The 27,940-nt window shown below is 57.2% G+C and overlaps 10 protein-coding genes across 10 annotated transcripts; 4 read left to right on the top strand and 6 right to left on the bottom strand.

Moving 5' to 3' along the window:
• Window positions 1-216: 216 nt before the first annotated feature.
• Window positions 217-3,591, bottom strand: CDEST_13196 (uncharacterized protein). The gene is made up of 2 exons (XM_062929352.1): window positions 1,523-3,591; window positions 217-1,454 (listed from the first exon to the last, which is right to left on the bottom strand). Exons 1-2 carry the CDS (start codon window positions 2,149-2,151, stop codon window positions 710-712), a joined length of 1,374 nt encoding a protein of 457 aa, XP_062785403.1. The 5' UTR covers window positions 2,152-3,591; the 3' UTR covers window positions 217-709.
• Window positions 3,592-4,422: 831 nt separating this feature from the next.
• Window positions 4,423-7,627, bottom strand: CDEST_13195 (Putative histidine phosphatase superfamily, clade-1). The gene is made up of 3 exons (XM_062929351.1): window positions 6,424-7,627; window positions 6,146-6,370; window positions 4,423-6,080 (listed from the first exon to the last, which is right to left on the bottom strand). The coding sequence occupies exons 1-3, from the start codon at window positions 6,574-6,576 to the stop codon at window positions 5,361-5,363; spliced, it is 1,098 nt and encodes a 365-aa protein (XP_062785402.1). The 5' UTR covers window positions 6,577-7,627; the 3' UTR covers window positions 4,423-5,360.
• On the top strand, window positions 6,877-9,485 carry CDEST_13194 (Putative Cytidyltransferase-like domain, rossmann-like alpha/beta/alpha sandwich). The gene is made up of 4 exons (XM_062929350.1): window positions 6,877-8,021; window positions 8,081-8,198; window positions 8,267-9,041; window positions 9,131-9,485. Exons 1-4 carry the CDS (start codon window positions 7,922-7,924, stop codon window positions 9,482-9,484), a joined length of 1,347 nt encoding a protein of 448 aa, XP_062785401.1. The 5' UTR covers window positions 6,877-7,921; the 3' UTR covers window position 9,485.
• A 1-nt stretch (window position 9,486) lies between these two features.
• CDEST_13193 (uncharacterized protein) lies at window positions 9,487-10,501 on the bottom strand. The gene has a single exon (XM_062929349.1). It carries the CDS (start codon window positions 10,332-10,334, stop codon window positions 9,936-9,938), a length of 399 nt encoding a protein of 132 aa, XP_062785400.1. The 5' UTR covers window positions 10,335-10,501; the 3' UTR covers window positions 9,487-9,935.
• Window positions 10,502-10,854: 353 nt separating this feature from the next.
• CDEST_13192 (Putative aminotransferase class IV, branched-chain amino acid aminotransferase II) lies at window positions 10,855-14,902 on the top strand. The gene is made up of 4 exons (XM_062929348.1): window positions 10,855-12,161; window positions 12,243-12,620; window positions 12,673-13,889; window positions 13,960-14,902. The coding sequence occupies exons 3-4, from the start codon at window positions 12,789-12,791 to the stop codon at window positions 14,131-14,133; spliced, it is 1,275 nt and encodes a 424-aa protein (XP_062785399.1). The 5' UTR covers window positions 10,855-12,161; window positions 12,243-12,620; window positions 12,673-12,788; the 3' UTR covers window positions 14,134-14,902.
• Window position 14,903: 1 nt separating this feature from the next.
• CDEST_13191 (uncharacterized protein) lies at window positions 14,904-16,000 on the bottom strand. Its single transcript, XM_062929347.1, has one exon. The coding sequence runs from the start codon at window positions 15,446-15,448 to the stop codon at window positions 15,014-15,016; it is 435 nt and encodes a 144-aa protein (XP_062785398.1). The 5' UTR covers window positions 15,449-16,000; the 3' UTR covers window positions 14,904-15,013.
• A 597-nt stretch (window positions 16,001-16,597) lies between these two features.
• Window positions 16,598-16,942, top strand: CDEST_13190 (uncharacterized protein; the record flags this gene model as incomplete). Its single annotated transcript, XM_062929346.1, has 1 exon — window positions 16,598-16,942. One exon carries the CDS (start codon window positions 16,598-16,600, stop codon window positions 16,940-16,942), a length of 345 nt encoding a protein of 114 aa, XP_062785397.1.
• Window positions 16,943-17,824: 882 nt separating this feature from the next.
• Window positions 17,825-19,278, bottom strand: CDEST_13189 (uncharacterized protein; the record flags this gene model as incomplete). The annotated part of the gene is made up of 6 exons (XM_062929345.1): window positions 17,825-18,278; window positions 18,339-18,494; window positions 18,552-18,640; window positions 18,695-18,900; window positions 18,977-19,189; window positions 19,252-19,278. The coding sequence occupies 6 exons, from the start codon at window positions 19,276-19,278 to the stop codon at window positions 18,088-18,090; spliced, it is 882 nt and encodes a 293-aa protein (XP_062785396.1). The 3' UTR covers window positions 17,825-18,087.
• A 1,986-nt stretch (window positions 19,279-21,264) lies between these two features.
• CDEST_13188 (Putative glycosyl hydrolase, family 13, catalytic domain, glycoside hydrolase superfamily) lies at window positions 21,265-24,365 on the bottom strand. Its single transcript, XM_062929344.1, has one exon. The coding sequence runs from the start codon at window positions 23,471-23,473 to the stop codon at window positions 21,644-21,646; it is 1,830 nt and encodes a 609-aa protein (XP_062785395.1). The 5' UTR covers window positions 23,474-24,365; the 3' UTR covers window positions 21,265-21,643.
• A 175-nt stretch (window positions 24,366-24,540) lies between these two features.
• Window positions 24,541-27,940, top strand: CDEST_13187 (Putative major facilitator, sugar transporter, major facilitator superfamily). The gene is made up of 4 exons (XM_062929343.1): window positions 24,541-26,292; window positions 26,393-26,496; window positions 26,609-26,745; window positions 26,821-27,940. Exons 1-4 carry the CDS (start codon window positions 25,743-25,745, stop codon window positions 27,707-27,709), a joined length of 1,680 nt encoding a protein of 559 aa, XP_062785394.1. The 5' UTR covers window positions 24,541-25,742; the 3' UTR covers window positions 27,710-27,940.

Raw genomic sequence — 27,940 nt, 5'->3', positions numbered from 1 at the left:
TATGAGTCCGCGCCTGGGATCGGGACACTTGGTGTGTTTGGGTAGTGCTGGTGCCATTGATGACGGGATGGCCGCGTGGGGGAGGCTGCTTGCCGGGCGAACTCAAGGGTTCGTCGGAGGAGTCCTTCGTCTAGATCGATAGGTATGCGATTGCCCGTCCTCCCGGTTCGCCGGGTTGGGCGTGTTACTCGATGGGGCTTATTCTTGGTGCGAGGGGGGTTCAACCAAAGGTCGACATTTTTTCCTTGTCTCTCAACAACGGGGCTAGACGCCTACACTCTGGACTTCGTGGGAAGTCTTTCTGTCTATGATGTCCTGGATTGGCGGAGAGAATTGTCTGCTCAATTTCCTTTTCACGTTCGATGATGATTACCAAATAGAGTCAAGCACTGAGGTGAGAGTCCTTAGGGGCCGCCATTGTGACGACAAAACATGCGTTATGGTATCTGATGAACACTTTTTCAATCAAGTTTTTTATTCTTTTCTCAATCATCAAGATTGTAGCTCGAGCTTCACTCGCCTACTCTACCACCCTTTTCATGGAATAAAAATAAGTAGCAATACAGAAAAATGAATTTGGTATACTTAAAAGTCTTCAATGTGTTGTCCTTGCGCCGAGTCGCGGCCATCTCTCATAAGGCCATATCTCCCCCGAAAAAAAACTCCTTGTAAATGCAAGTCATTCCACACATAATGCCATACATTCTCGTCACATTAAGCCCCCGAGCACAACCTTACCGATATTGGCCACCTCGGTCCTGATGTGCGTTCTGCTGCTGTCCTCAAACTCCTTGACGACGCCTTGCACGATGATCTTGCGTACCTTGGCGTCCGCTTTGGCAAATAGTTCTGCCACCGGCGCCGTCGTTTCCCTCGGCGTAGGGACCAAGCTCAGCACCTTTGTGTAGACGTCGATGAGCACCTCGCACAGCGTCGCGAAGGTCTCATAAAAGTCCGGCTCGAACGGCAGCGACGGCGTCAGCAGGTGAGTGTACACCTCTCCCGGAAGCAAGTCATTGTCGCTAGACGCGAACGACATGACGCTAGCGCTCGCGCTCGACGAGCTCCCGAGACCGCCATAACTGCCGCCGCCCGCCGAGTCCGAGTCGAGAGGGTACCCGATATCGTTGGCGCCGCTCGCGCTGCGCCGCGACTTTCCGCCCTGACGTCGGAACATGGACGGCAACCGCGCGCGCGAAAGCGAGCTCGTGGAGCCACCACCTTCGCTGTGTAGCTGCTGGAAGGACTCAAACTCTTGAAGGAGATTGTTGAGGCTGCGAAGAAATTCGATGGGGGTATTGGCGTAGAGATCGACAATGGTGGGGAGAGAGAGACCGAGCAAGAGGTAGTTTGTTGCGCGGCGAGCGAGTTTCCGCGATTCGAAGGATGGCATGCGGGCCACGTCGGGCTTGTCGAAGAGGATCGTGTTGAACCAGTATACTCGGCCTTCGTGACTGTAGTTCGAATCTAGTCAGTCGTCGGAAGTAGGTGATGGAAGGGGTAGGAAGAATGAATCACATACGCTTTCCGCAGATAGTCCAACGTCGATATCCTCTTGTTTGCCATCTCCTGCATCTGCATGTGCAACACAACGGACTCGCTTGACTGCCACAAGTTTGGGTGCGTCGCGGACGTCGGCGGTGGCTGCAGACGATCGCTGGGCGCGAGGCTCACTGAGCCGGTCTGTGTACGGCTGAGCATCCTGGAGAAGCTGTCGGCGGAGGCAGGACTCTGGATGTTGTCTGTGTCGCGGGTAATCTTTGCGGCGGCGGCGAGGGCGAAGTCGGGGAGTGCGGGGGGGATGTTGCGGTCGGTGACTACGACATTGCCTCCTCCACCGGAACTAGAGCTGTTGGCGCGACGCTTGGAGGACTTTGAGGGAGAACTGAAAGAGGTCTTTCGGCCGAAGGAGTTCTTGCGATCCTTCAACAGCAGGTTGGTGCCGGATGGCTGTTGGAGGGGCGGCGGGAAGAAGGGCGAGGGTTGCGGTGGTGGTTGCGATTGGGACTGCTGTGGTTGTTGTTGTTGTTGTTGCTGTTGCTGGTCGCCTGATGATGTGCCAGGGCGAGACTTGGAGGAGGAAGAGGAGAAGAAGGAGGATGAGAAGAAGGGTGCATTTGCGGTCGCGGGTGTTGGGCCTGATCGCTGCATGTCTATGAATTGGAGGGGGGAGGAGGAGGAGGGGGTAGGGACTTGTTGGCTGAGCCTAGGAAAGTGCTGGAGACGGGAACCGGGGACGGGTACACACCGTACGGGAGACGGAGGCGTCGGGATGGTTCGTCAGGGAGGAAGTGGGAGGAGGGGGTGTGTGCCAGCGACCAGCAACCAGGTGCAGGAGCTCGACGAAGGAAGAGACGGTGGACGAGGGGCAGGCTCGATCGGCGGGTTGCTTTTTGCGCAGGTCCAATCGTCCAAGTGCAGGTCGAGGTGGTATTGGTCCGGAGCTCTGGGAGGTGAGAGATGGTGCTTGGTGTACTGCCGGCTGGGTCGTCGTGGTGTGTAGCGTGTGGTCGAATGGGGTGTTTGCCTGGGAGGATTGCCCGTGGAGGGACTTTCTGCTTCCTCTTTCCAGGGTTGGTTGCTAAGACGGGATTGTTCTTTTTTCGGTATGCTCTCGCTCGAATCCTCCTTCGGCCTTTCGCTTGCGGGTGGCTCTCCTCTCCCCGCCCCTTGCTTGGCACTATGACTTGCTTTGCTTCGTCCGCTCGCTCTCCGGTTGGTCGCTTCGATGTCTCGAGGCCACTTTTCTTGCCGGGTTTCTGCTGACGAACAGGTTGTGTGTGCGTGTGCGTGTGTGTGTGTGTGCTGCAGGGTGGAAATAGCTTCGATACTCGCAGGAGCAGCGGTGCGTTTGTTTCGTTGAACGGCAGCGGAGAGGAGCAGCGTAAGATTGGCACGAGGCCCCTTGCTGCGGCACTTGACGCAGAATGCGATCCGGACAGATTGGGGCTAGCCAGCAGCGACAGCCTGCAGGTTGAGTTTAATGAAGAATGGAGACGAGGGGCAGCGGCACTGCGCGGGGTGAAGGTTGCGACGCTGCGTTCTCGGGAGTCTTGACGATTCTATGACGGTGCGAGATGCAGGAGGATGGCCTGGATGGATCGCCAGGGCGGAGGTTCTTTTATTGCGTGTTTTGTTTTGTTGTTGTGGTTGTTGTTACTGTTGCTCCAATGGTACAAAAAGTGGACGGGCACAGCTGGGATCTGGTGCTTTTAGGAGGGACTCGCAGAGGTGAATGTTCGGTTGAACTGGATTGGACTGGACTAGGGGTTTGTCCGAGGTGCTGTGTGTCTTATTCTCGTCCCTTGTCGGTGTATCTTGCACCGGTTGGTGTTTGGTGATTGATTGACGTGTTGAAGACGAGATGTCGAGAGGCAAGGAGCAGTAAGACCACAAGGTATTTGAATTCGATGTGGCCGTTCGCAGCTGTTTCTTTGTGTGTGTTAGGTATGATGCCGATTTCAGCAAGTCAGAACAAGACGCAATCGAATACGTTCTAAGACCCTGGCGGGGTCCGGGGCTTTATTTAAGTGCAGAAATGTTTATCGAGTCGCTGGCTGAACAGAAGCATATCTGGGGCTGCTTTTGGATAGTACAGAGTATGGAGAAGAGATAGAAAGACGGGCAGAACGGGAGGGTGTGAAATCAAAGTACCCAGCAATGCGACGCAAAGGAAAAGGTCAAACAGCATATGGGGGGAAACCTCCGAGCCAATTGGACCGCAATCACATAAACAAATAACAGTTCCAATTTAGCACCGCTAAGAGCGAGGCCCAACCGCCATCATCGACAAGACAACAGACATATCGGAGTCCAAGCCAAGCTGCGTTCATCCCTGCAGTCCAGCGATATCCTTCGCTGCTAATTCCGCTGCCCGCGACTCAACCAAAGGTTATTGTTTATTGGTTTTTTATTTTATTTTTTTCGGCATTCCCTCAAGTTCAGGGAACGCCTCCATTCCCGAGTCGCGAAGGGAAAAGAGTCAAGGCCCGGCAAGCCCTAGCCGGCACTTGTCACTTGTCGGTCGGGGCCGTGAGATGCGGAGAGTTTCGAAGTGGACAACATGACTACGGACGGCATCGAGAGGAATGTATTGCGACCGGGACTTGCTCGAACCGCACGCTACCACATTCCTCGCGGCGTCCAAGTCACACATATTCAAGGCCAGTCGTCATCCCGTCGATATGTCCGCTCAGCGCAACACAACTCGATGGCTCACAGCCGCCGGCAGGTAAAGGATTCTAGAGTCGGCCATGAACATCATCTGGAAAATCCATTCCTCAAGCCGTACTAAGCGTTCCCTCCACCCCCGTCTGCGTCACCCTGCCCATTCCGGCGCTCCTTCGCTGCCACTCGCATTGCTAAATAAGTCTGATTCCGTCGTGAAACCGATTCCCCCCTCATCACCAAGCACACCACCCAAAGCACGCACACACACAAACACAGACAGAAGGAGCACGCGCTTTCCCCCCTCCTACACAACATCCGTGGTACATCGACACATCAACACGGCAACGTCAACATCCTCTCAATGGTCACCAACTGCATCTAGACCTACCAACCAACCACCTCCTTTCCCCGGGCCAAGCAGATCATCTGACCCTAAAGCGTCCAAGCACAAGCACCCGCACATACACACTCACGATCTACCCCAAATCAGACCGTTGATTCTCTCGCACTGACCAGAGATAGGAGGGGAAAGCCCCGAACGATCGCTTAGTGCCCAAAGCGCGCAGAGCTACGGCCTTCGGGCAGTTCACGGAGCCCACGAGCACAACGCCCTCCACATTGATCCTTCTCCTCGAAGACTCTAAAACATTCCAGAAGCTCGAGTCCCGTTCCCACGTGGTGAGGTCGGACGCCCGGCCAGACGGCGAGGAAGGTTGCGCGGTCCTTCTTTTCCCACCCACGCGACTGGGCTTGTCCTCGACCGAAAGCCACGCTTCGCCACCGTCGTCAGGAATGAAGAACGTCGTTCGGCGGCACAACCGGGTGCGGGGCAAATGCTCCTTCACACTACCACCAGACAACCTGTCACACCAGCAGCCCTTTCGTTTGGCGAGACGGAAAATGAACGTGGCGTTCTAACAACTGCTTCTTGCAACAGACATCCATTGCTTCAAGTGGCCAAACCATCGCCTCAGATGAATCGACGGCTCATTCAAATGGCTTATCGTGATAAGCAGCCGGCTGCTTCGACCAGACATTTGGCGGCAGCTACTGTGATTTTGGAAACGCGACGGGCCGACCATTTGTCATAAATTTGTAGGTTAACCTATTGTCATTACATTACAGCTATCGGGCCTATAATTCCTACAAGATGACAAAATTCATCCCCCCCTTTTTTCTTCTTCTTTTTTCTACACGGCCATGAGCGTGGCGGCCGGCAGAAGCGCCGACGTGGCCGTTGCGCAGACGCATCCCTGGCCGGCGATGCTCGTGATGGGCGGGGCGTCGCAGGTCGAGTACGGCTCGTGGGCCGCAAACGTCGGCTGCGGCTGCGGCTCGACGATCTCGGCCTTGACGAAGACGGGGATGATCTGGCCCGTGGACAGGCGGAAGGCGCGATGGTTCAGCGACGCGAGGAGCTTGGTGATCTGGCCCGAGTGGGCCGTGATGCTGAGCCACGTCTTGTCGTCGGTGCGGAAGACATCGTCGAGCACCTCCTTGGACCGCGCCGCCTGCGCCTCGCTCGTCTCCGCCTCGTCGCGCCGCCAGAGCTCGTCATACTCGGTGAAGCCGGCCTCGAACTCGAACGAGGGGAATGTCTCGGCGATGTACGTCTTGTTGGAGCGCCAGTTGCACGTGTGCACCGTCATGCCCTCGCGGAACCCCTCCTTGACGATGGGCGTGAAGGGCTTGTCGGCCGGCAACTCGATGTCGCCAAAGGTGATGTTGGCCGTGAAGCCGCAGCGGATCAGCGGGCTGGTGTAGTACGACTCGAAGTAGGGCATCTTCTGCGTCGCGTAGCGGTCCTTGAAGTAGGCGTTGGCCTTGTTCGCCTCGCTCTCGCCCGCCGGCGTCAACTGGGCGTCGGCCCAGCGAGCGGTGGTGTTGCCCTCTTGCTCGGCCCAGTAGCACTGAGTCGCGTTAGATCGGTGGCAGTTAATCGGGGGTAGGGGGTTGGTATCCGGTGCAATCTTACGTTCCAGGCGGGGGTGCCGTAGAATGACTCGGCAGCGTTGTGCCAACCCTCACCGTGGCGGCCCATGAACAACACCTTGTACTGCGTGTTGTCGCTCTTGCGGCAACCCGAGCTTAAGTACTGAATCCAGTGCTCGAAGCGCTGCCATTGCGTCTTGACGCCCTCGGGGTCGAAGTGCTTGTCGGTCGGGTACGCCCTGTCGATCAGGCCGAAGTTGACCGTCGCCTATCGCGTGTTAGCGAGGATCGGCTCGTCTCAATGTGCCGAGATGGACCAACATAGTCGAAGCCAGTCGGGTTGGTGCTGTTGTCGTCCTGCAAGAAGTAGCCAGGAACAGACGTGAACTTGATCTCCTTTCCCTCGGCCTGGGGCCAGGCGGCGAGCGCGGCGGGCGCGAGAGCGAGGACGGTGGAAAGCACGAGACCCTTCATCTTGCTGGAGGCGATTACCGAGAGAGGAGGACTGGATCTGGGGAGAGCTACATTGCAGCGTTGTATGCGGGGGGAGAACCTCTGGCTAAATAGCACCGAGGTCGACGATCCCCGCTCCAGGACCCCCGTTGTTTTTTCAACACCATTGACGCGCCATGCCGGGTCAATTTACCTAGATTGAACATCGGCGAGGCTCAAAGTCGAGATGTCATCCGAATAACCTGGCTCCCCGCGGACTTGGAAGAGTTGTGTTTAACGGTCGAAGGCGGTGATCCCTGGCGGTGACCAATGGCTGGGCAACCCGGTGTGCACGTGGGCGGTTTTTCAGTGGCCGGGTTCGGGTGTCCCTGACAGCGGATGGGACCCAACCACGTTTTTCTTTGGTCGTTCCTGGATGCTCTCTCTCTCTCTTTCTCTCTCTCTCTCTCTCTCCCTCTGTCTCTCTCTCTCCCTCTGTCTCTATCTCACGTCAACTTTAATGGAGACAACCAAGGAATTGAATGAGGCTCATTCAATAAACATCCACCGTATCGGGCGGAGTGTGGGGGGTTCCTCGGTGAAGATACCGTTCGGGGCACTTGCTTCGATCTGGGCGCACACCTCGCGCCGATTGTGAAAGCCCAATGATGGAGCAGGAGGATGCTAGGCAGATGAAGTCAGGAAACTTCCGTAGAGAAAATAAAAGTAAGTTCTGCTGGGAAGAAATCAGCTGACAAGGGATTCGCGGGCGCGGCAGAGGCGCGTACCAAAGACGCTGGTCAGGAACATGTGCCAATGCATACCCACGCCGTCCGATGTAGTGTTACTTTTTTTTTTTGTTGGGACGAAATTGGAAGCGAAGGAACGGGTGAACGGTGAACACATAAGGACACACATACACACGAACACGCAGAGACACATGTGAAAAGGGCATTTGGACCAATTCGGTGCCGCGGCGTCAGTGGAGGAGGCACAGAGGAAGAGCCTGGAAACGACCCCGTGGGCGCCGTTGCGTGGCCGGTCCGGCCGCTGGGAGCTCGGGTGGGTCTCGGCTATCGCAGTGGCGCTGGAACCTCGCCAATCACACGGCGCCGCTACGGGGGCGGGACATCGCGGGCCACCAGTCCACCACCACCAGCTCACACGCTCATCAATGTCATGCCGGCTGCTGCGCAACTCACTGTTTCCTCATGTGAAATCCGCCAGTCGGTGAAACGAGCCGGGACTTCAACTGCTTTTTGTCGACGCAACGTCGAAAACTTTTTTTCCTTTTATCGGGAAGCAAACCCACATCGTTGTTTAGCCAACCCCAACCACGGGAACCTCGAACAACTCAAACGACTTTCCGCGCACACCATCATCCACCATGGTGAACACCGACCCTGAGCACCCCCCCGGCGAGCCCGCCCCCGAGATTCTGGAGGAGCGGATCTGGATCGACGGCTGCTTCGACTTCTTCCACCACGGTAAGCCGCCAAAGGAGCTATGAGCTCGTCCTGCGAACCAGTCTTGCTGACATGCCTAGGTCATGCCGGGGCCATCGTGCAAGCCCGCCAGCTGGGCAGCGAGCTGTACATCGGCGTGCACTCCGACGAGGCCATCCTCGAGAACAAGGGCCCAACAGTCATGAACCTGCAAGAGCGGTAGGTCCCCTCCAGGTTTCAATCAACCAAGTCGGGCGCCATTTCATCCCACTGACGCCTGTCATCAGCCTGGCCGCCGTCGACGCCTGCCGCTGGGTCACAAAGTCGGTCGGCCGGGCCCCCTACGTCACGCAGCTCGAGTGGATCAGCCACTACGGCTGCAAGTACGTCGTGCACGGCGACGACATCACCTCGGACGCCGACGGCTACGACTGCTACCGCTTCGTCAAGGAGGCCGGCCGCTTCAAGGTCGTCAAGCGCACGCCGAGCATCTCCACCACGGACCTTGTCGGCCGCATGCTCCTATGTACCAAGACGCACTTCATCAAGTCGCTCGAGAGGCAGCTGGCCGGTGACGAGGGCCAGGGCACCTCCGAGGCCGAGATCAAGGCCGATGCCGCGGCCATGACGGAGCGCATGAAGCTCTACGCCACCGACGAGACGGGCAAGAACCCGGGCGTCGAGGTGTGGTTCTGGACCGCGTCCGGGGAGGCCAAGGCCGAGGCCGCCGTCGAGGAGAAGGGCGAGTTTAGGCGGTTTCTGCCGGGCAAGGGCCCGCGGCCCGGCCAGCGCGTCGTCTACGTCGACGGCGGCTTCGACCTGTTCTCGAGCGGGCACATCGAGTTCCTCCGCCGGGTCGTCGAGGCCGAGGAGGAGCTGGCCCGCGGGGAGGGGTGGTACTCGGAGCAGGCCGTCAACGAGCGCGTCGGCAAGGGCGGCGACTACCCGCCTGCGTACGTCGTCGCCGGCATTCACTCGGACGACGAGATCAACCACTGGAAGGGCATCAACTACCCCATCATGAACATTTACGAGCGCGGACTGTGCGTGTTGCAGTGCAGGGTAAGAGAGACATCATCATGATCCCCGTCCCCATTGGATGGGGGGAGGGAGACAATTTTGAGAATTCACACGCTGACAGCATCACACAGTACGTCAACGCCGTAGTCTTCGGCGCGCCCTTCTCGCCGACCAAAGCCTACCTCACGACGCTGCCTTGGGGCACGCCGGACGCCGTGTACCACGGCCCGACGGCCTTCATGCCGCTGACGTACGACCCCTACACGGCGCCCAAGGAGATGGGCATCATGCGGGAAGTTGGCGAGCACGAGTTCGCCGGGGTCAACGCCGGGACGATCGTGCAGCGCATCATGCGGAGCCGCGACATGTACGAGGAGCGGCAGCGCAAGAAGGGCATCAAGGCCGAGGGCGAGTCGGCGGCGCGGGACCGCGAGGTGTTGGAGGAGGAGCAGGCAAGGCGAGAGGCCGAGAGGGCGCGCCAGTGAGAGAGAGGGGGGGAGGGGAGGAAGGGAGACAGGATGAGGGAGGAACGGGGAACGGGGAACGAGGACAACGTTTTTGCGTTCGGTCGGATTGCGGTTTGGGGTTTGGCCGCATTTTGATCAAGTTGCGCGGCGGTGAGCATGTTTAATTGGATACCTTGGGTGAGCACATCCCACGATCGAAAGGGGGGGGGGTTGAACGAGCGTTGACCTTCAACAGGTCTAGAGCCGAGTGAAGGAGGAACACGATATCAGACGACGCTGAGAAGGGGGGGTCATTATAACAACACTATTTGTTCATCTTGTCTGCTGGCTACCGAGTGTGAGGGTTTCGGTGTATTTTTGCTGTGTACGGGTGTGTCAGACTAGCAGAAGCGGGCAGCCGAAATTCCAGCATTGGGCCAGACCGCCTTCACCGGACACTGGGCGTTGGAGACGAGATGGCAATTACCAGTTAGATACCATCATTCTGGTACCAGGAATGATGGCTAATGTCAAGCCACACCGATACCCCGCCATTTGAAGTCAAGTGACCAGCTCGGTCCAGCGACGAGGCGTCCACGTCGTCTCGGGGAAGATTGGATGTCCCGAATGCGCAGAGGACGGCGACGACAGACTTGCAGCTGAAGCGGTCGGTAAGCAGCAGTAGCAATACCGCAACCAGAGCAGAAGCCTCCCAGGGCTGGGGATCAGAGAACTTATACATCAGGGCAAACTCGGCCATTTCCCTACCCTCACGTACGCTCTCGACGCCCAATAGGCGGGGGGCGGGGGCGAAACTTGATGACGATAAAGGAGCTGTTGGTCGAGGTCTATCAGAGGTAAGGCGTAAGAAAACATTGATCTCGATCATGGCTGCAAGAGATTTTCAAAGGAGGGGGCACACGGCAGGCCGTAGGAAAGAGATCCGGGCTTCCGGTGCATAACAACACGCATGCGCATGGCGATGGTGATGTAGCATACAGGCTGACAGCATGCAGAGTCGAGGCACAGTAGCAGGAGAGAGTGCGCCCGATGGTTACACTCGGCACCTTGGCTTTCTCAAATCTTGCGGCCGATGCAATGTTCGAGAAGGAACCGATCTGTTGGAGACGGAGCGTTGGGTGTGTCACCGCGTGTGGTGTCGTCCTCCTTCCGTCAGCAAAAGGGCACTCGATATCTGTACCTTCCAGGTACACCACGTCATCGCCTAGACTCGGCTATCATCGGGAGGGGCAACATGGAGTGCCGAAAGGGGAAAGGGCCAGATAGCGATAACGCCTCGCGCCCAATTCCGCTCCTTGGAGCCCCCGTCCCCCGGGTCGCTCCCTTTGGCGGGGCAAATCTACTTCAACTGTGGATTCCGCCCTCTTCAACAGTTCAACACCATCTGCCCGCGTTTGACTTTGGTCGACAGGGTCCCCAATTGACTCGAATCAACCGCTCACAACACCCACCCTGTCAGCATGTCGACGGAAGGGCGAAAGGCGTCCTTGGCCGAGCGATGTCGGACCTCTTCTCTTCTTGGCCCTGACGACGCGCAGCCGGTCTGAAGCCAGCCAGAGAGAGCTCATCGGCACAGTGTTGGCTGCGCTGGTCACGCATTGTCGAACGAAAGGCCTTCCCACAGCTTCGGACCGCGCGCAGCAAAGCCGCAATGGGGCGTCCCCAACGTCGACGGTCGACCGACTGGAGCCGTGCCCGGCCGACAGACGGCTTGTGGTGGGTCAACCAACCAACCAACCCACACTGCGACGCTGCGTTGCTATTGCTGGCTGCACATTTGGCCCTGCGGCGGCGTGCGGGCATGTACCTGCCGCTCCATTGACCATTGACTAATCCCCGACGAATGGGCGGCCGAGGCTTGACCTCTTGTTTCGTCACAGATTTTTTTTCTTCGATGCCCCCTCCCCTGAGAGTGCTTGCTGAGCTTCAGACGCAGAACGCAGCGTACAGGCATCGTTGGATGGGATGGATGGTCCTCGGCTGTAGCGGGTAGTTGTGGGATTGTCCTTTTCCACCCCCCCTTCCTCTTTGTATTTTTTCGCCATCATCCTCGGCTCGCCTCTTCCTTATCTCTGGACAATAGCTGGCTGGCTGGCTGGCTGGCTGGCTGGTCCGAGGTGGCTGGTGGGGACTTTGGAGGAAGAAAAATCCTTTGTTGGACCCCGAGAACAGGTTTCGATTCGATCATGGCTGAAGCACCGGCAGGAGGGAGAGACAATCACGGCGTGAGATGAGATGAGATGTGAGAGAAAATTCCATCCCAAATCTGCTGCCACGCCGCCTCAGAAGTGCTCACGCGATGACGGATCCCCGGCCGGGATCCACTCGACAAGTGCTCGGGCTCGGCACTGGCATCTGCCACGATAAATGAATGAATGGATTGCCCTTGGATCTTGGGACACGCTCAACGGCGGCACGCATTCCTTGCTCCCCTCACTTGGGGTGTCAGCTGGGGATCACGGGAATTGGAAGACGGTGAGGCAAACATTCCGGAGCGTTAACAGCGTTTGAGTCACTTTGCCGGATGTGGAACACGAAACCCGGACTACGAGAACCATTTTTCGTGCTAGGTATCGGTTGGAATGAATCGACCATGACCTACCGAGTTGGTAGAGTAGGTACATGGAATCTGTGTCATTCATCTCTTAATTCTACGTCCACTTCCCTTCTTTTACACGCCGTCTAGACTACTAAGGTAACTAACCAGACCGGACGCCTCATCGCCTTTTCTTTTCTTTTTTTCCCCTCCTTTTTTATCTTTCCTCTCCTTCCCCAGCGTCTTGGTGTCCTTCGCGCCCTTCGCAACCCCATGCACATCCATGTTCCATGCACGCACTGCACAGACAGGCCTGGTTCTCCATCATGTTCCCTGCTATCTGAAAACGCCCTTTTCCATGTACGGACCCGCTGCCCCTCTGCATTGGCCCTTGAGTCACCTGCTCCATCTGTCACTAGAACCTTGAGCCAAGCCAAGCGTGAGCGGCGAGCCCAAGGAGCCAGGAGGACCCGTTGTACTTCGTACTTAAGCTCTCTCGCCTTCATTCCTCCTACAACCGTGCCTTTGTCCTCTTCTTCTTCTCCCATATTAAGTCAAAACTCGTCCACCCTTCTTCTCTTACGCATTACACACACATACACACATTAAGAATTGCCCGTGTGTTCCCTTCCACTTTGCCACCTGTCATTTCGTCTAGCTGACCATCCAGCAAACATTGCCGCCCCTCCGTCCCCGAGATATCCAAGACATATATCTACCTCGCACCGGCGCATTTACCACACACCCAACACCACCACCTCGAACCTCCCATACACATAAACCGCAATGGCTCCCGGCACAATCTCTCCCGGCCTCCACCATGGCAACCAGGATGTCGACCTGACTTCCTCCGCCATTGAGCACAAGCTCGACGCCATTCCCAATGGCAAGGCCACCAACGGCTCCGCCAACGGCAGCAAGTCCGTCTACCAGGAACTTGACGCCTCCAAGCTCACCTACACCCGCACCCAGAACCCCCGCCAAGTGCCCGACCTGGCCAGCGCCAACGCCGGCTCCGAGACCATCGCCACCGATCACATGATCGCCGCAACCTGGAAGGCCGGCGCCGGCTGGTCCACCCCCGAGCTCAAGCCCTATGGCCCCATTTCCCTCATGCCCACCGCCTCCGTCCTGCACTACGCCACCGAGTGCTTCGAGGGTCTCAAGGTCTTCCGCGGCTTCGACGGCGCCCTCCGCCTCTTCCGCCCCGACCGCAACTGTGAGCGCATGCTCATGTCCTCCACCCGCATCGCCCTGCCCGGCTTCCCTCCCGCCGAGCTCGAGAAGCTCATCATCGCCCTCATGGCCGTCGATGGCCCCAAGTGGCTTCCCCGCGACCGCCCCGGCTCTTTCCTCTACCTTCGTCCCACCATGATCGGAACCCAGCCCCAGCTCGGCGTCCAGGCCCCCTCCGAGGCCATGCTCTACATCATCTGCACTTTCATGCCCGTCATGGACTCCCCCGCCGGCGGCATGAAGCTCCACACGAGCCCCGAGGATATGGTCCGCGCCTGGGTTGGTGGTTTCGGCTACGCCAAGGTCGGTGCCAACTACGGCCCCTCCCTGCTCGCCACCGTCGAGGCCCGCAGCCGCGGTTTCGGCCAGATCCTCTGGCTCTACGGAAAGGAGCAGTACTGCACCGAGGCCGGTGCCAGCAACTTCTTCGTCGTGTGGAAGAACAAGGAGACCGGCAAGACGGAGCTCATCACCGCTCCCCTCGACGACCGGTTGATCCTGGACGGCGTCACCAGACGCAGCGTTCTGCAGCTCGCCCGCGAGCGTCTCGGCGACGACGTCGACATCGTTGAGCGAAGGTACACCATTGACGAGGTCATTGAGGCCCACGACGAGGGTCGCATTGTCGAGTCCTTCGCAGCCGGTACTGCTGTAAGTTGCTCCATCCCGCTTTTTGTGTGTGGTCGAGTTTTTCGTGAACGGCTGGCTGACTTGCGAACAGTTCTTCATCTGCCCCATCTCCCTCATCCACCACCGCGGCAAGGATGTCAACATGGGCATGGGCGGCGACGGCCAGGGCGGCGAGTACACGCTCAAGATCAAGCAGTGGATCAGGGACATCATGTACGGCGGTGAGCAGCACGAGTGGGGGGTCGTCGTCCAGGAGGAGCAGTAGGGCCCTACTTGTTGATGCACAGAGACGGGAGAGACAAAAAAAAAAAGTAAAAAGGGGAGACGGGACGATAGAAAAGACTTGGGAAGAAGGGACACATACGTGTCCTTGACCCGGGGGAGCTCGAATGGTTACGAGACGAAGTCATGGTTGAGGCGTTGGGATGGCATTTTGTTTTGCACATCAAAACGGAGTTTTCTTTTGGGGGAAACTTGGGTTTCATACAAAAGACGCGGTGCATTAGTCCGGTATACTTAGGTTCTACTGCCTTGGCATAGCAATTCACATCATTAATATGCGTCTGGGGAACACCGACACAATGTGTACTCTGGGGGGGTACGAGTCCCATCGCCCGAGCTGTCAACATTGATGTTAGTGGTGGTTCAATGGTTCGTTTCTCTTCTGGTCTCAGCCCTCGTGACCGCTCTGGGCTGTCATGACTTAGCACCCAACATGCCGATGTATTGACACCTTTCTAAACAATCTCGATCATAACGAGGCCACTCTAGTGTACATGTGAGTTGGTCAAGAGCACTGGGATATTAATCGTAACGCAGCTCATCGTAGAAGCCAGTCAGACCCGTCCACATTGTAATTCGCGGCAGATGGAACCAGAGCAGTGTAAGTTCTCTCTCCCCAGCATCTCCTATCTCCCCGCCCAAGCCTATGTGACGAAAGAGCGAACAGACGAACCGAACAGAACTTTTGCCTCCTTTCTTGAATGCTACAAACACGTCTATTCAACACCAGCTGCCGCCACCCCGTGATCGTCTGCGAATGAGAGGGAGAAAGGAAAATTAAAACCAGGAGGCAAACTGGCGCTGCACTCAACAAACCAAATAACCGCCTAAGCATACAATACGCCACAAAGCGATAGAAACAATCAACCGCCGCCCCTGCCGCCTGACCTGCTGCCGCCCGATCTGCTGCCGCCCGACCTGCCGCCGCCGCCGCCGCCGACGGGGCCAGGCTGTTTTTTCTTCTTCTTGGCGTCGTCGCTCTCACACTGCCGCTTCCCGAACCCGCCGGAGATGAATTCGGGCGGCGGCGGGTAACGGGCGTTCTGGCGGCCGATCACGTCCGCGGCGTCATACTTCAGCGTCGCCGGGTCGATGGCGCTGCCGACGGACGGCACCTCGACGTCGCTGCCGATCCGGAAGAAGGCTCCGGCGGGCTGCGAGCCGTCGCAGTTGACGTCGGCGACGACCTCGTTGTTCGCGTTGGCGCAGAAGACCCTCCTGGCCTCGGCGCCGCGCGCGGCGAAGAAGGCGACGGACGCGGCCTGGAGACTCGGCAGGGCTATGTGTTGGGTCTTCATCGTAGTCGTTATCGCCGTGTATGTGTGTTTGTAGTGTTTTTTGTTGTTGTCTTTTTCTTTTTTGGAGCAGGGCCGAAAGGGTAGGCAAAATAGCCAACTTCGAGTTGAAAGATCCTAAAGAGGGTATTGGGGTATCTGGTTGAGACGTAATCGCAAAGAGCACATGGTGCTCAAATGCAAAAACCGTCAAGTTGTCGGTGAACGAGCGAATGGTTTGTGCGGAGCGAGGTTGTTTGTGTAAGTGAATCCTGGACTGGAGCTCACCTTGACTTATATCATCAGGTCCCACGCCGTAGGTTATACGCACCATGCTAATCCATTTTTGTAATCATGCCGACTGCTACAAGTGAGGGCCCTGGCTGTCTCGATGCCGATCGATGCTCTGAAAGCGACGCCAATCAATTTGGCTTCCCGCTTGACCGTGGACTCGCTCGCTTTCGGGTCCGACGTGAACGGGGGTGCGGGACTTTACGACATGCTGATCAATCGATAGTCGACAGTTAACGTTACCTACTGATGGCCCGGGGCCTCGGGGTCGGCGATGTGGACGAACATGCCTTTGACTCAAGTTGCCCCAAAGTCCCCGGTGAGGTCCCCAGGTCTCTCTCTCGGCCTATATCTCGGTCTTCACCGACGACCTGACAGGGGCTGCCCCGCGTTGGCCTGACGTGATGCCCGGGATGGCACCCGTTGGGGTGTTTCTTGGCGGGGCTCAGAACGGGAGGATCGTCGCTTTTGTTTACACCAAAATAACTATAACGCACCTAGTGTGCCCATTCTGCTGATATTTTAAGAGGTCATACTGTCATGTTTTGGGTTTGCAATGATCATCGCCGACGATTGACAAATCCACATGCGCCTGCTGGGTGCTCCGGTGTGTTGCTCCCGCCTTTGGGTAATCTGTCGACTCCGGAGACTACCTATTTATTGAAACTATACGCCGCTCCCAGCCGTGCTAGTGCTACCCACACGGACAGAGCACACCTTACCGTGGTCACTCGTTTTCTCGCGTCCTGATATTCTTTTCGTCTTGCGTCTCCTGCATCTTGAACCCCAAATCCAGGACTTGTCCCCCTCCAGCCGGACCTCCTTCCAACGTGAATAGTGTATCCACACCTACTACAAAGACCGTTCAGCTGACGCCTCCAGATGCGCCTGTCTTCAGCCCTCTCGATCTTGGCCCTCGCCGCCTCCGCCCTCGCAGTAGACTGCGAGGAAGTAACGCCCTACGGGGATTCCATCACGCAGTTCGATTTCGCCAGGTGCGAGACATGGAAATGGGAGTCTGCCCGATCGGGTACCAAGGTCGACATCCAGGAGGACTGCCGGTTGAGTCAGCGCTGGCCAAACGAGCTCCCCGTGTCGTACGTCTGCATCGAGCCCAAAGAACCCAAACAAGGAAAGAAATGTTTCAAGACGCCCAACTCTGTTGCCGAACCGTGCACGATCCCTCCTAGTCACTGTGCTATTGGTAACGTTTGGGGTTGGCCTTGAGAGATTCTAGATGGCAAGAAGGCATACGAGTTGTTTAAACGGCAGATCGAGTGTTTTGAAACTCATGAGATGAGTAATCGGTTTTCTCAACGTCTGTACGTTGATTCAACATCTTAAGAACATCCTACAAATCTCTTTCACCTTACTGTTGTAGTATCATCCCAAACTATCAGAGATCTTGTCAAGAGGGGTTCCGCCCCCCCACCACCACCACCACCACCGAGCACAAAATCTAAAACCCTACATTCTTCAATGTAGAATGTCAAAGTACGGGGGACTCTCTCGCTTGAATGTTTATCTTTGCCAAGCTGAAGACCTTGCGGCGTTTTCACAAGAATGCCGGGAACTTGCCTGGCTCAGGTTGACCGGGGCCCGGGGTTGGGAGCGCAGGCCCAACCACAACAAGTTTGTTAGCGGCCTTGGCGGCCCCTCTCCCTATTGCCATAATAAGATGATTTGAGAAACCCCAGGTCGTAGCGTCGGTGTGGGCCAGAGGTTAGAGTCGCAATGAGCTCTAATAATCCAAAGGAATACCGAACGACACGCCGTGCTGGGGAAGAATTACTAACGCCTCAGTCGACAAGGACCGTTTTTTTTTTTCTCACCAGACAGTGGAGAATCATCGACCGTGAGGGTCTCGAGAATTGTTATTTGCTGACTTTCCTCGTAGACGTTTTCCTTGTAGGCCGCCATTACAGCCCCTTGATATAGAGGCCGCATGGACGCCAGCTGATAATTTAACTTTTTTTTTTTTCTTTTCATTTGGGCTTTAGATAGTAACTATACGTTGATCGGCTCCGCGCTGCGAGCTCTTGGCCCTGGGAAACGGTCATACAGGGGTCTCGGGAAGAATCATCGTTCTTTCACCCAAACTCCTCCTAAGAACCTTGAAGAGTGTATTATAATCATCTGAAATCTTGGCAAATGTCGAGTATGCTCAAGAACAAATCCCTGTTAAATCCCTGTTATATACCAACCCTTGCATATTAATACAGTCGTTCATCGTTCAGACAACAAAACGTTATTTGTCTGCTGTAGGTTCCCGCACTGCGGCGGCGGCGGCGGCATTCTCACATTCCAACAGACGTAGCACCTTTTGTTCATATCAGCACTGTCGACACACGATGCGATTGTTTCGGTTTGAATTAGACGCTACCGACCGTGCCAGACGCTTGCTGATTTTGTTTAACGTTGGAAAGCATTGCACTGTTCCGTTGCTCTGTCCTGCTCTGGAGGTATCCGCTCCAACGACGCGATACAACGCCAAACAACGGACGTAGTGCTGGCAGAGTAATGACTATGATCTGGGTGGCGATTTCTGTCGAGCCGACGAGATCTGCGACGAATCAGTTCAGCCCAAGGCCCACAAAGACACGTAGAGGGCGGTGATAGTTACAGGTCGAGTAGTCCCAGATGGAGTGCACCGTCAAGATAAACCGTGCAGTGCTGACGAGCACGGTGGCTATGCCGAGAAGGAAGATGCAGAGCAAGGCTCTTCTGTCCTTCGTTTTCAACGCCTTCAGCCGAAGGATTCCGAACGGCAGTGCAAATACTTTTCGCAGTTCTCCTTGTTAGTGTTGCCCAGCTGCAATAGGATTGGGGCACTTACTCAGTAGTTCTGAAGCGATACCGATCGACCAGTTGATGTATATGGGCTCCAGGCTGTCTGCCGTGGTACACTCGGGACTACTGTCGGCCCTGGCGAGAAGTCAGAGGGTGATGTAGGTCGTGGTTTTCCTTGAAGCCACCCACCAGTTCTCAGAGACTTTGGTGCCGCACCAGAATACATCCACGAACAAGGTCGTAACGCACGCGCAGGCGGTATAGATTGCAACGAGCTGGAGGCACGTGCGTAGTTTTCTTTCGCTTCGAGGGAAAAGCTCGTTGTAGAAAGCCAGTAGGCTAAATCTTGGCAGGTAAAAGCCGAGATCGAAGATAATCAAACTGGCATATTTCCACTACATTCTTGGTTAGCGTACTCTCTGTACGTCCCCAAGAGTAACAGTTCAGGAAAAAAAACCGGGACATGCCTACCTTTGCGAAGCCTTCGTCGTAGTAATCCTCAAAGACGTTTTGACCTATAGCCATGGTATAGGTGTCTCCTACAGTGATTATGACGAAGAACAAGAGAGCGAGCAGCAGGAAGATCTCGGATAGCCAAAAAGACCAGACCCTGTGCCAAGTGCGTACTGCTAGTCGGGCGAAGACGACGACAAAACAGAGGGCGAGTAAGATCCATTCTCCGACCTAGACACGGTGTCAGGAGCCGTCTGTTTGGTGTGCTCGTTACATGTGGATTGCGGGCGTACCAGGAACTGTTTGCTGGTGATGGCCATGTTGCCTGCCTAAGGGCCGGGTATGACAAGCCCGTGGGGCCGAGGCCGTACTAAAGCTGGTAGACGCGATCGAAGAGTGGTTGTTTGGAATAGTCGAGGATGATATAGGCGATGGGGGGCCGGTTCTAGAGCTGGGTTCTGACGAGCATGACTCTGGAAGACGCATGCATTTTCATTGGAGAACACCAATGGGTTGAGCGTAAGACGGCATCACCAAAGTTTAAAAAGGGACAACGAATTCAACATCAAATTTTTTTAAAATCGGGAAGCAAATAGATGGGTGCGAAGCGGGACGTGAGGGGGAAAAAGCCAATCTTTAGTATCAGGACTAGGAACAAATTCACTTTCCAGAATGCTGGGTGGCACGCATTTTGATATGTATTGGCCACTGACGGTTCTCCATTCCTTTGTATCGATGGCTCTCTGGCAGGGCAGCGAGATGCACATGTCCGCATTTGTCGCCCATCAAGCTCTCCGTTTGCTCAATCATGACGGACACTCGTCGCTTTCTTGCTGTTCGCGAGAGGCTCCCTCGCCCGCGTGCGTAGAAATCGCCGGTTGCAGTGCGTGCGAACCAGACATGTTCCGTATGCGGGTTAGCCGTCGTGATATCAGCTGCCAGCCCTAGACACTAAGCCCCCGCCCGCCCACAGCGATCTAGATTCAGGAAGGACAGGGCTGCAGCCTTTGGCGGTCTATGCATCCCCTCCGGAAACGAACCCGTTGTACTCGATCGGCCGTTCGAATGCCACAGAACATTGGAGAGCGTCGGATGTCGAGGCCCTTGGTCATCAATATTCAACGTTAGTAGTTATCTATTTGCTTCAGCCGAGTCCCAATTTGATCACCAGCACAGCCACAAGTGGGCTTCTGCCCAGAGAGCCTAGAATAGAAGATCATTGTACTACCTACTGTTGGAATGCCGACCGGATTATCGATGGAACAGTGGAGACGATGGCCCCCTCTGGGCCAATCATATCACATGGAGCTACCTCCGTCAGGGTGGGTCCATCTGGCCAGCCATATCACCGCCTCCGTCGATTGCTGCCCTTCACGTTAGATCCTCTCGTCTGCAACCCACGAAGCAAAACGAGTAACCCCATCTTTTTGAACTGTTCGTTTACTCGAGTGACCCTGTGATACCAAAAGTTACTACCTAAGTAAAAGCTGCCTCCGATTGTGGGCTATAGGATCGTCGTCGATACCGGCGGCCGTTGACGGTGTAACACGAACCCCCCCCCCACCCCCCATCGTCATAGGCAGAGAAGAAAAAGAATATTGAAATTTCTCCCGGATTCCAGGTTGTACCCACGTTTTTGTCTTATCTCTATTGGGCGCCCCGCTAGTCTGTATTCCGCTGCGGTGCGCGCGCCAGGCAAGACAAGTGACGGCGTAGACGGGGTTCCGCCGAGTCGGATCGGCGGCGCCGCGGCGAGGATACAAAGGAACCGCATCTTTCCTTTTCGATAGAACGATGGCACGTGGATAGTATGCGCCAGGCAAAATACGCAAATGGTATCAGTCCGACGAAACCCCCCCCCCCCAATCCAAAAGCAACCGCCACCAACTAGACCCTGAACACAGCAGCTTTCAATCTGCAAAGGCTGTGTATGGTTGCTGGGTTATCTTCCCTTTGCAATGCCACACAACCTTAGGGGGGCGGGGGGGCGGGGGCTTGGCGTAGTGAGGTGAGATGAACCACACCCCGACCGACAGACCACCATAATGTTGTCAAGCCATTCGCTAGTTGATGAGAATGGTTCCAAGGAGCTGGACAGGCCCGGCCGCTAGTGAGATGGAGCCTAGCTGACACTCGAACGATTGGATTGTTCGTTCCCCATCACGGCATTGGGGGGTTGCGAGGTAAACGGCCACACAAACGCGCATGCCTCGGCCTTGCGGACACACGGCTAGGACGCGGCGTCTAGAACACACATTCCCCCTCCCACAAGAATTTCTGACAGGCGCCAACCCTAAACTTACCCGGGCAATGATAGCCGAAAGTCTGAAGACGTAGTTGTAGAAGAAGTTGATATTTCTCAAAGAGCGAACCATCGTCCCTTCGAGTACATAGGAATACCTCTGCCGCAGTCCGCAGTCTCGCGTGCGTGCGTGCGTTCTCCCTTGCCCTCCGTGTATCCTTGGTCCACATTCTCATGGGCATCTGTCTACATACGAAACTGACATGAAATCAGGTTTGAACCCCCCCCCATGCTGCTAACTTTGAATCGCTTCAAAACGATTCCAGCCTTTAACCCCCTTCATAAAAAAACGTGCCTACAAAGGGCTGATAAGTTCGGGAGCTCAGTGTGTGCTCTTCACCCGACCAACCCTCTCTACTACAAGGCAACCCAGGGTATCGCTTCTAGATCTCAAAGTTTGTATACACCCTCGCCTCCCACCCTCTCAGCACGGGAGCCACCCCCTTGACCAGCTCCCCGCCCTCCCTCGTGCCCACCAACAACCTCACGTCGCCCGCGTCGCAGCCGAGTAGCGCCGGCACGTCACCCGCGGCCTCCTCGCTCTTGGAGAAATTCATCACGACAAGCGCCCTCCTCCGGACCGCCGCCGCCGCCGCCGGCTTCTCGCTCACCGGCGCCGGGCTCTCCTTGAGGATGGTCCACGTCCGCTCATTGTCCGGGTCGATCAGCCGGTGCGAGCCATGGACGAAGAGGTCGCGGTACCGCTTCCTAAGCGCCAGCGCCGTCTTGTAGAAGGCCAGGATCGAGTCCGGGTCGCCGCGCTGCTGGGCGGCGTTGATGCTCCTGTAGTCGTCGTGCACGCGCATCCACGGCCTCGCGCCGGCCGTCGTGAAGCCCGCGTTGGGGCCGTCGTCCCATTGGAACGGGATCCGCGAGTGGTCCCTCGCCAGGATGCGCAGGCCGTGCATCGTCTTGTCGATGCGCTCGCGGTCGCCGGACTCAAGGGCCTCGGCATAGAAGTTGCCGCTCTCGATGTCCTTGTACTCCTCGATGCCCCAGGCGGCGGGCATGTTGGTCATGCCGATCTCCTGGCCCTGGTACAGGAAGAGCGTGCCGGACATGGTGGCCTGCCACAGCGCGATGGTCTTGGCCGAGGCGCGCCACAGGTCGGGCGTTGAGTCGTCGCCGAAGCGCGACACGGCGCGGCCGTTGTCGTGGTTCTCGCAAAAGGCCGTGGCCCAGGCGTCGGTGCCCTCGATGAAGGACTGCCACGTCTCGGTGTACCTCTTGAGGGTCGACAGCGGGAAGGGCTGGTAGATGTACTTGGCGCCAAAGCCGTTGCCGTTGCCGAGGCGGATGACGGAGAACTCGAACACCATGTCCAGCTCCTTGGCGGCGGCCGAGACGTAGGGGATCACCTGCGACGGGTGCGGCGTCAGGGACAGCTCGCCGACGGAGACAGCGCTGTAAGGGGCCAGGGCCTTGCGGTTCATCTCGCGGATGAACTCGTGGATGCGCGGGCCGTTGCACCACATCTCGGGCGCCGGCTGGTGCGGCGACGTCGGGTCGGTGATGGGCGCGTCGACGTAGTCGGTCCGCTTGGAGTACTTGTTGACCGTGTCGATGCGGAACCCGTCGACGCCGCGCTCCAGCCAGAAGCGCATCGTGTCCTCATAAATCGCCTCGCGACAGGCGTCGTTCTCCCAGTTCAAGTCGGGCTGGTCGGGCGCGTACAGGTGCAGATAATATTCTTGCGAGTGCTCGTCCCAGGTCCACGTCGGGCCGGCAAAGTATCCGCGCCAGTTCGTCGGCGGGTGGCGCACGCCGTTCTCGTCATAGCGCGCGGGCTTCCAGATGTACCAGTCGCGCTTGGGGTTGTCCCTGGACGAGCGGGACTCTTTGAACCAGTGGTGCTCGACGGAGGTGTGGTTGACAACGAGGTCGAGGATGACCTTCATGCCGCGGCGGTGGCACTCGTCGAGCAAGGTATCGACGTCCTCGACGGTGCCGTAGGGGGCGTAGATCTTTTGGTAGTCGGAGACGTCGTAGCCCATGTCGGCCTGGGGGCTCTCGAAGATGGGGGAGACCCAGACGACGTCGACGCCGAGCTCGTGGAGGTAGTCGACCTCGGATATGAGGCCGGGCAGATCGCCCCAGCCGTCGCCGTCCGAGTCCTTGAAGCTGGCCGGGTAGACTTGGTAGAAGGTGGCGTCCTTCCACCAGGGCTGCTTGCCCACCCAGCGGTTCTCGTCGTCCCAGACGAGGGATCCCATGGTGTGCCGTAGGGTGTGTTGTCCGGGTAGGTCGAGCCAGGCAGGCGGTGGTGGCGAGTCGGTCAATAGAGTGGAAAGAGAGAGGCACCGCGGGGGCAGACGAAGGAGATGGAGAGGAAGAGGGGAGAGGGGAAAGAGTGAGAGAGACAAAGTCGGGTGTGGGAGAGATCCGAGGTCAAAGGGCAGAGGGCAGACGCGCCGGGAAAGATTGGCATTTTGACCACGCGCAGGACGGGCAGCGGCGGAAGCTGGAAGCGACCGCGATCAGCGGCTTGGGAAAAGTGGCGTGGCAACATGACATGCTGCAGGCGGAGGGAAGGCCGTACGGGCAGGTGGGAGAGGATGGGTGGGTGTGGGTGGTGGAGGAAACATTTTGGGCGAGCATTGATGATGTTGCTGCCCAGGGCGGGCGGGATTGGGACTTCCCCGAAGAATCACTCCGCAAAAGGGCCGTGAGAGAGGGAGATGGAATGAATTGCTTCGTCCCGTCACGTCCTGATGTCGGGGGGGAAGAGGGTCGGTGGAGATTCCAATGGGATACCTCCTTACACGCATAGGCTATAGGGAAAACCCCCGCCTTTTGCTTGTCTTAATTGCTAGGTAGTTTGGAGGTTGGTTGGTTTTCCCCTCACTCACCCCCCCTCGGACTCTCCACGCCGTCTGCCCCCTCGTGCGGAAGAGGTGGTAGGTTTTGCGGTGGAAGAAGCGGAGTGTACTTCTCTTTTTGACGTTCTCCCCCTCTTCGGCTCTGTGAGGTAATGCAGCACCGACGGCCTGGAGATTGGACGCGTGAGAGACTCCGCAAGCGGCGCCCGTGACAGATGGTATGTAGCCCTTGCTGCATGAAGAGTCGTGTCGAAGAAGGAGCGTGTTCGAGTACAGATATTCGTACCTCAAAATGGGAACGAAGAAGGAAGAAAAAGAAAAAAAAGGAATTCAATTTGGAGAGCGGAGACTCCGCTTACCCTGTCTGTACGGAAAGGAAAAGATCAGACCCACTCGGAACCCGGAGATTCTCCGCTAGACTCCGCACTTCCCTCCGACCCCCCTGTCTCCCGGGGATCCACAATCGCCTGACATGCCGACCAATAAGGCCCGACGGGCGCCGAGCAAAGACAAGAAAAAAGAGTGGTGATGGGTTCGGGGAACCGACGGCGCAATCTGGAGAAACCGGTAGGGAAACAAAGCCTGGTGGTGTGGGAGGCCCGAATCTGGGGAAAGCTGAACAAACACCCAGCGCCGCCGCACCCCGGCAAGGATCTCGGCTTGGCAAGTCAAAGCTAGGGGTCGTAAGATGCGAATAGCATCATGCCACCGTCGACCGAACCACCCCTAGAAGCCTGCCATCCGGCGGAGTCTCCTGTTGGCACCTCGTGAGGCTTCTCCAGATTGGACTCCAGCTGCCCAGCGCCCCCCCATTGGCACGAATCGTAGACATGATCACCGGGTCGGTACAAACTAGCCGAAGCTGCTTCTCACCCGATCGAGACACTCACCTACCTCTACGACACGCCGTTGAGAAGCCAGCCAAAACCTCCAGCGATATCCGTACACTGAACGGTAGGCATTCGAGGAAACTGGACCCACTCTGCTTCTCCACAGAACTTTGAACTATCCTCCCACCCCCCTCCCTCCCTGGTCGTTCTGAGGGGACCACCTTCGGCTTTTGACTTCGTCAAGCGATCAAAGGATGGGAGAGGAGGACACGCACACACCCATGCTTCTCACTCTTAGGCCTTACCATACTTTGTACGTGCCGAAAATCACCTTACACGCTACATCTCACTCACACCCATCGTCCTACACCAATTTCTTCCCTCCCCTCCCCTCTCAGGTCCCCCGTGTTGTCCCCATCGGGGAACTTGGGGAAAGCACGCACGGTTCAAGGCTGGGCGGTGCCTTTTCTGTTGCTACACACAGCACTAGTTTTTCTCTCACCTTTTCAACGCAATGCTACTTTGACTACGACCCTTTTCCCCCTTCAAGACTGTTCAAACCTCACTCCCCATCCCGGAAGGGGGCAACCAACCGTCGAGTAGGGTATATAACGACGCGAATGCCCTCCTCATCCGATCAGTTTCATAGTGTCTTCAGGCGACCGATTCTCTCTTTCTCTTTCTCTTTCTCTTTCTCTCCGTGCATCCCCGGGCCAGCTCATCCTCTGTCTCTTTTGCACGCTGTCACACGGGGATATATATCACCGTAGTCTCGGGTCATCGACAACTCGTCAACCCAGAATAGGGTCATCTTCCAACGCCAAACACCAAAGATGTCCGACCCGAAGCACCCCGCCTCCGTCCGCGAGGACAAGGAGACGGCCATCCACCAACATGCAGACGACGTCGCCGCCGCCGCCGCCGCCGCCCCCAACCAACACACAAACTCCCAACACCCGGAAGACCTCGCGGCCGAGGCCGCCAACGCCGCCGAGGCCGAGCACCAGATGACGCTCCTCGAGGCCATCCGGACGTACCCGAAGGCCATCGGCTGGTCCGTCCTGCTCTCCTCCACGCTCATCATGGAGGGGTACGACCTCGCCCTGCTGGGCAACCTGTACTCGTCGCCCGTCTTCAACCGCAAGTACGGCGCCTGGAGCGAAGCCCAGGGCCGCTACGTCGTCTCGGCCGCCTGGCAGTCGGGCCTGTCCAACGGCGCGCGCGCCGGCGAGGTGTTCGGGCTCGTCATCGCCGGCTGGACGGCGGACCGGTACGGCTACCGCGTCACCACCATGGGGTTCCTGGTCCTGATGATCGCCTTCATCTTTGTGCTGTTCTTCGCGCCCAACGTGCAAATCCTCGTGCTCGGGGAGGTCCTCTGCGGTGAGTTCTTTGGGGGGAAAAGGGCCGCCCCGCCCTACGGGCCGCGCTCATCCCAAAAGCCGTGAAGATAGTCGTGTTCTTATGTGCAAAACTGTTATAGGAATCCCCTGGGGTGCGTTTCAGAGCGTCACGCCGGCCTACGCCTCCGAGGTCGCCCCCGTCGTCCTCAGACCGTATCTCACCACCTTCATCAACATGTGCTGGGTAAGCTCCGTCGTCACCACACACACACACACACGCCCCTCGGAGAAGACGAAGGGGGGGGGGGCATTTTTCATGAAAGGACACCCATATTCTGACAGAGAGCAACGCGTAGGTCATTGGTCAATTCTTCTCGGCCGCCGTCAACAAGGGCTCGTTCCACCACCAGGATGAGTGGGCTTACAGGATCCCCTTTGGAGTGCAATGGGTCTGGCCCGTCCCCATCCTCATCGGCCTCTTTTTCGCCCCCGAGTAAGACTTATCCTCCAGACTCGCCCTCTCCCTCGGGCCCTGGGTATTGTATCGAGTGACTAACTTATATAACAGATCCCCATGGTGGTACGTCCGACATAACGACAAGGCGGCCGCCAAGCGCGCCCTCCTGCGGCTCACGTCGCGCAACCAGCCCAACTTCAACCCGGACGAGACCATCGCCATGATCGAGCACACCAACGAGATGGAGCGGCGCGTCAAGGAGGGCGTCACCTACCGCGACTGCTTCCGCGGCGTCGACCTGCGGCGCACCGAGATCGTCGTCGGCATCTGGCTCGTCCAGACGCTCGGCGGCCAGAACCTCATGGGCTACTTCTCCTACTTCCTCACCCAGGCCGGCATGGACCCGGGCAACTCCTTCAGCCTCTCCATGGGCCAGTACGCCCTCGGTATGGTCGGCACCGCCGGCTCGTGGTTCCTCATGCACCGCATCGGCCGCCGCACCATCCACTTCTCGGGCCTGTGCACCCAATTCGTCCTCCTCCTCGTCGTCGGCTTCCTCTCCTTCTCGGGCTCCAACGCCGCCGTCTGGGCCATCGGCGCCATGCTCATCCTCTTCACCTTTGTCTACGACTTCACCGTCGGGCCCGTCACATACTCCCTCGTCTCGGAGCTGTCGTCGACTCGCCTCAAGAACAAGACCATCGTCATGGCCCGCGCCGGCTACAACGCCAGCAACATCTTTGTCAACGTCATGACCAACTACCAGCTCTCCTCCACCGCCTGGAACTGGGGCGCCCGCACGGCGCTGTTCTGGGCCGGCACCTGCCTGCTGTCGTCCGTCTGGGTCTACTTCCGCGTGCCCGAGCCCAAGGGCCGCACCTACGCCGAGCTGGACCTGCTCTTCGAGCATAAGGTCTCGGCCAGGAAGTTCGCCGGCACCAAGATCGACCCATACTCGCAGGGGCTCAGCGGCGAGAAGAAGTTGACCGAGGAGCACTGAAAACAAAGAAGATGCGCCACCCGCAGCGGGCACGAACGGGTTGGAGTTGTTGTACCACTAGATCATAGTTACTAGCGTAATCTTATGCATAATGAACAAGACCTCGTCACCTCAAGTCTGCAAGGTTTTGATTTGCTGGAAAGGGGAGTTGTTCTGTTCCCTCCCTTTCTTGTGTCTCGTGTCTCATATGCTGAGTGTACTTGTGATGTGAGGATTTTTAATTTTTTAATT

The sequence above is a fragment of the Colletotrichum destructivum genome, chromosome 9 (assembly GCF_034447905.1).
Source record: "Colletotrichum destructivum chromosome 9, complete sequence".
Taxonomy (NCBI): Eukaryota; Fungi; Ascomycota; class Sordariomycetes; order Glomerellales; family Glomerellaceae; genus Colletotrichum; species Colletotrichum destructivum.
Note: the sequence above shows the minus strand (reverse complement) of the source record. Positions and strands in the feature narration are given on the sequence as shown.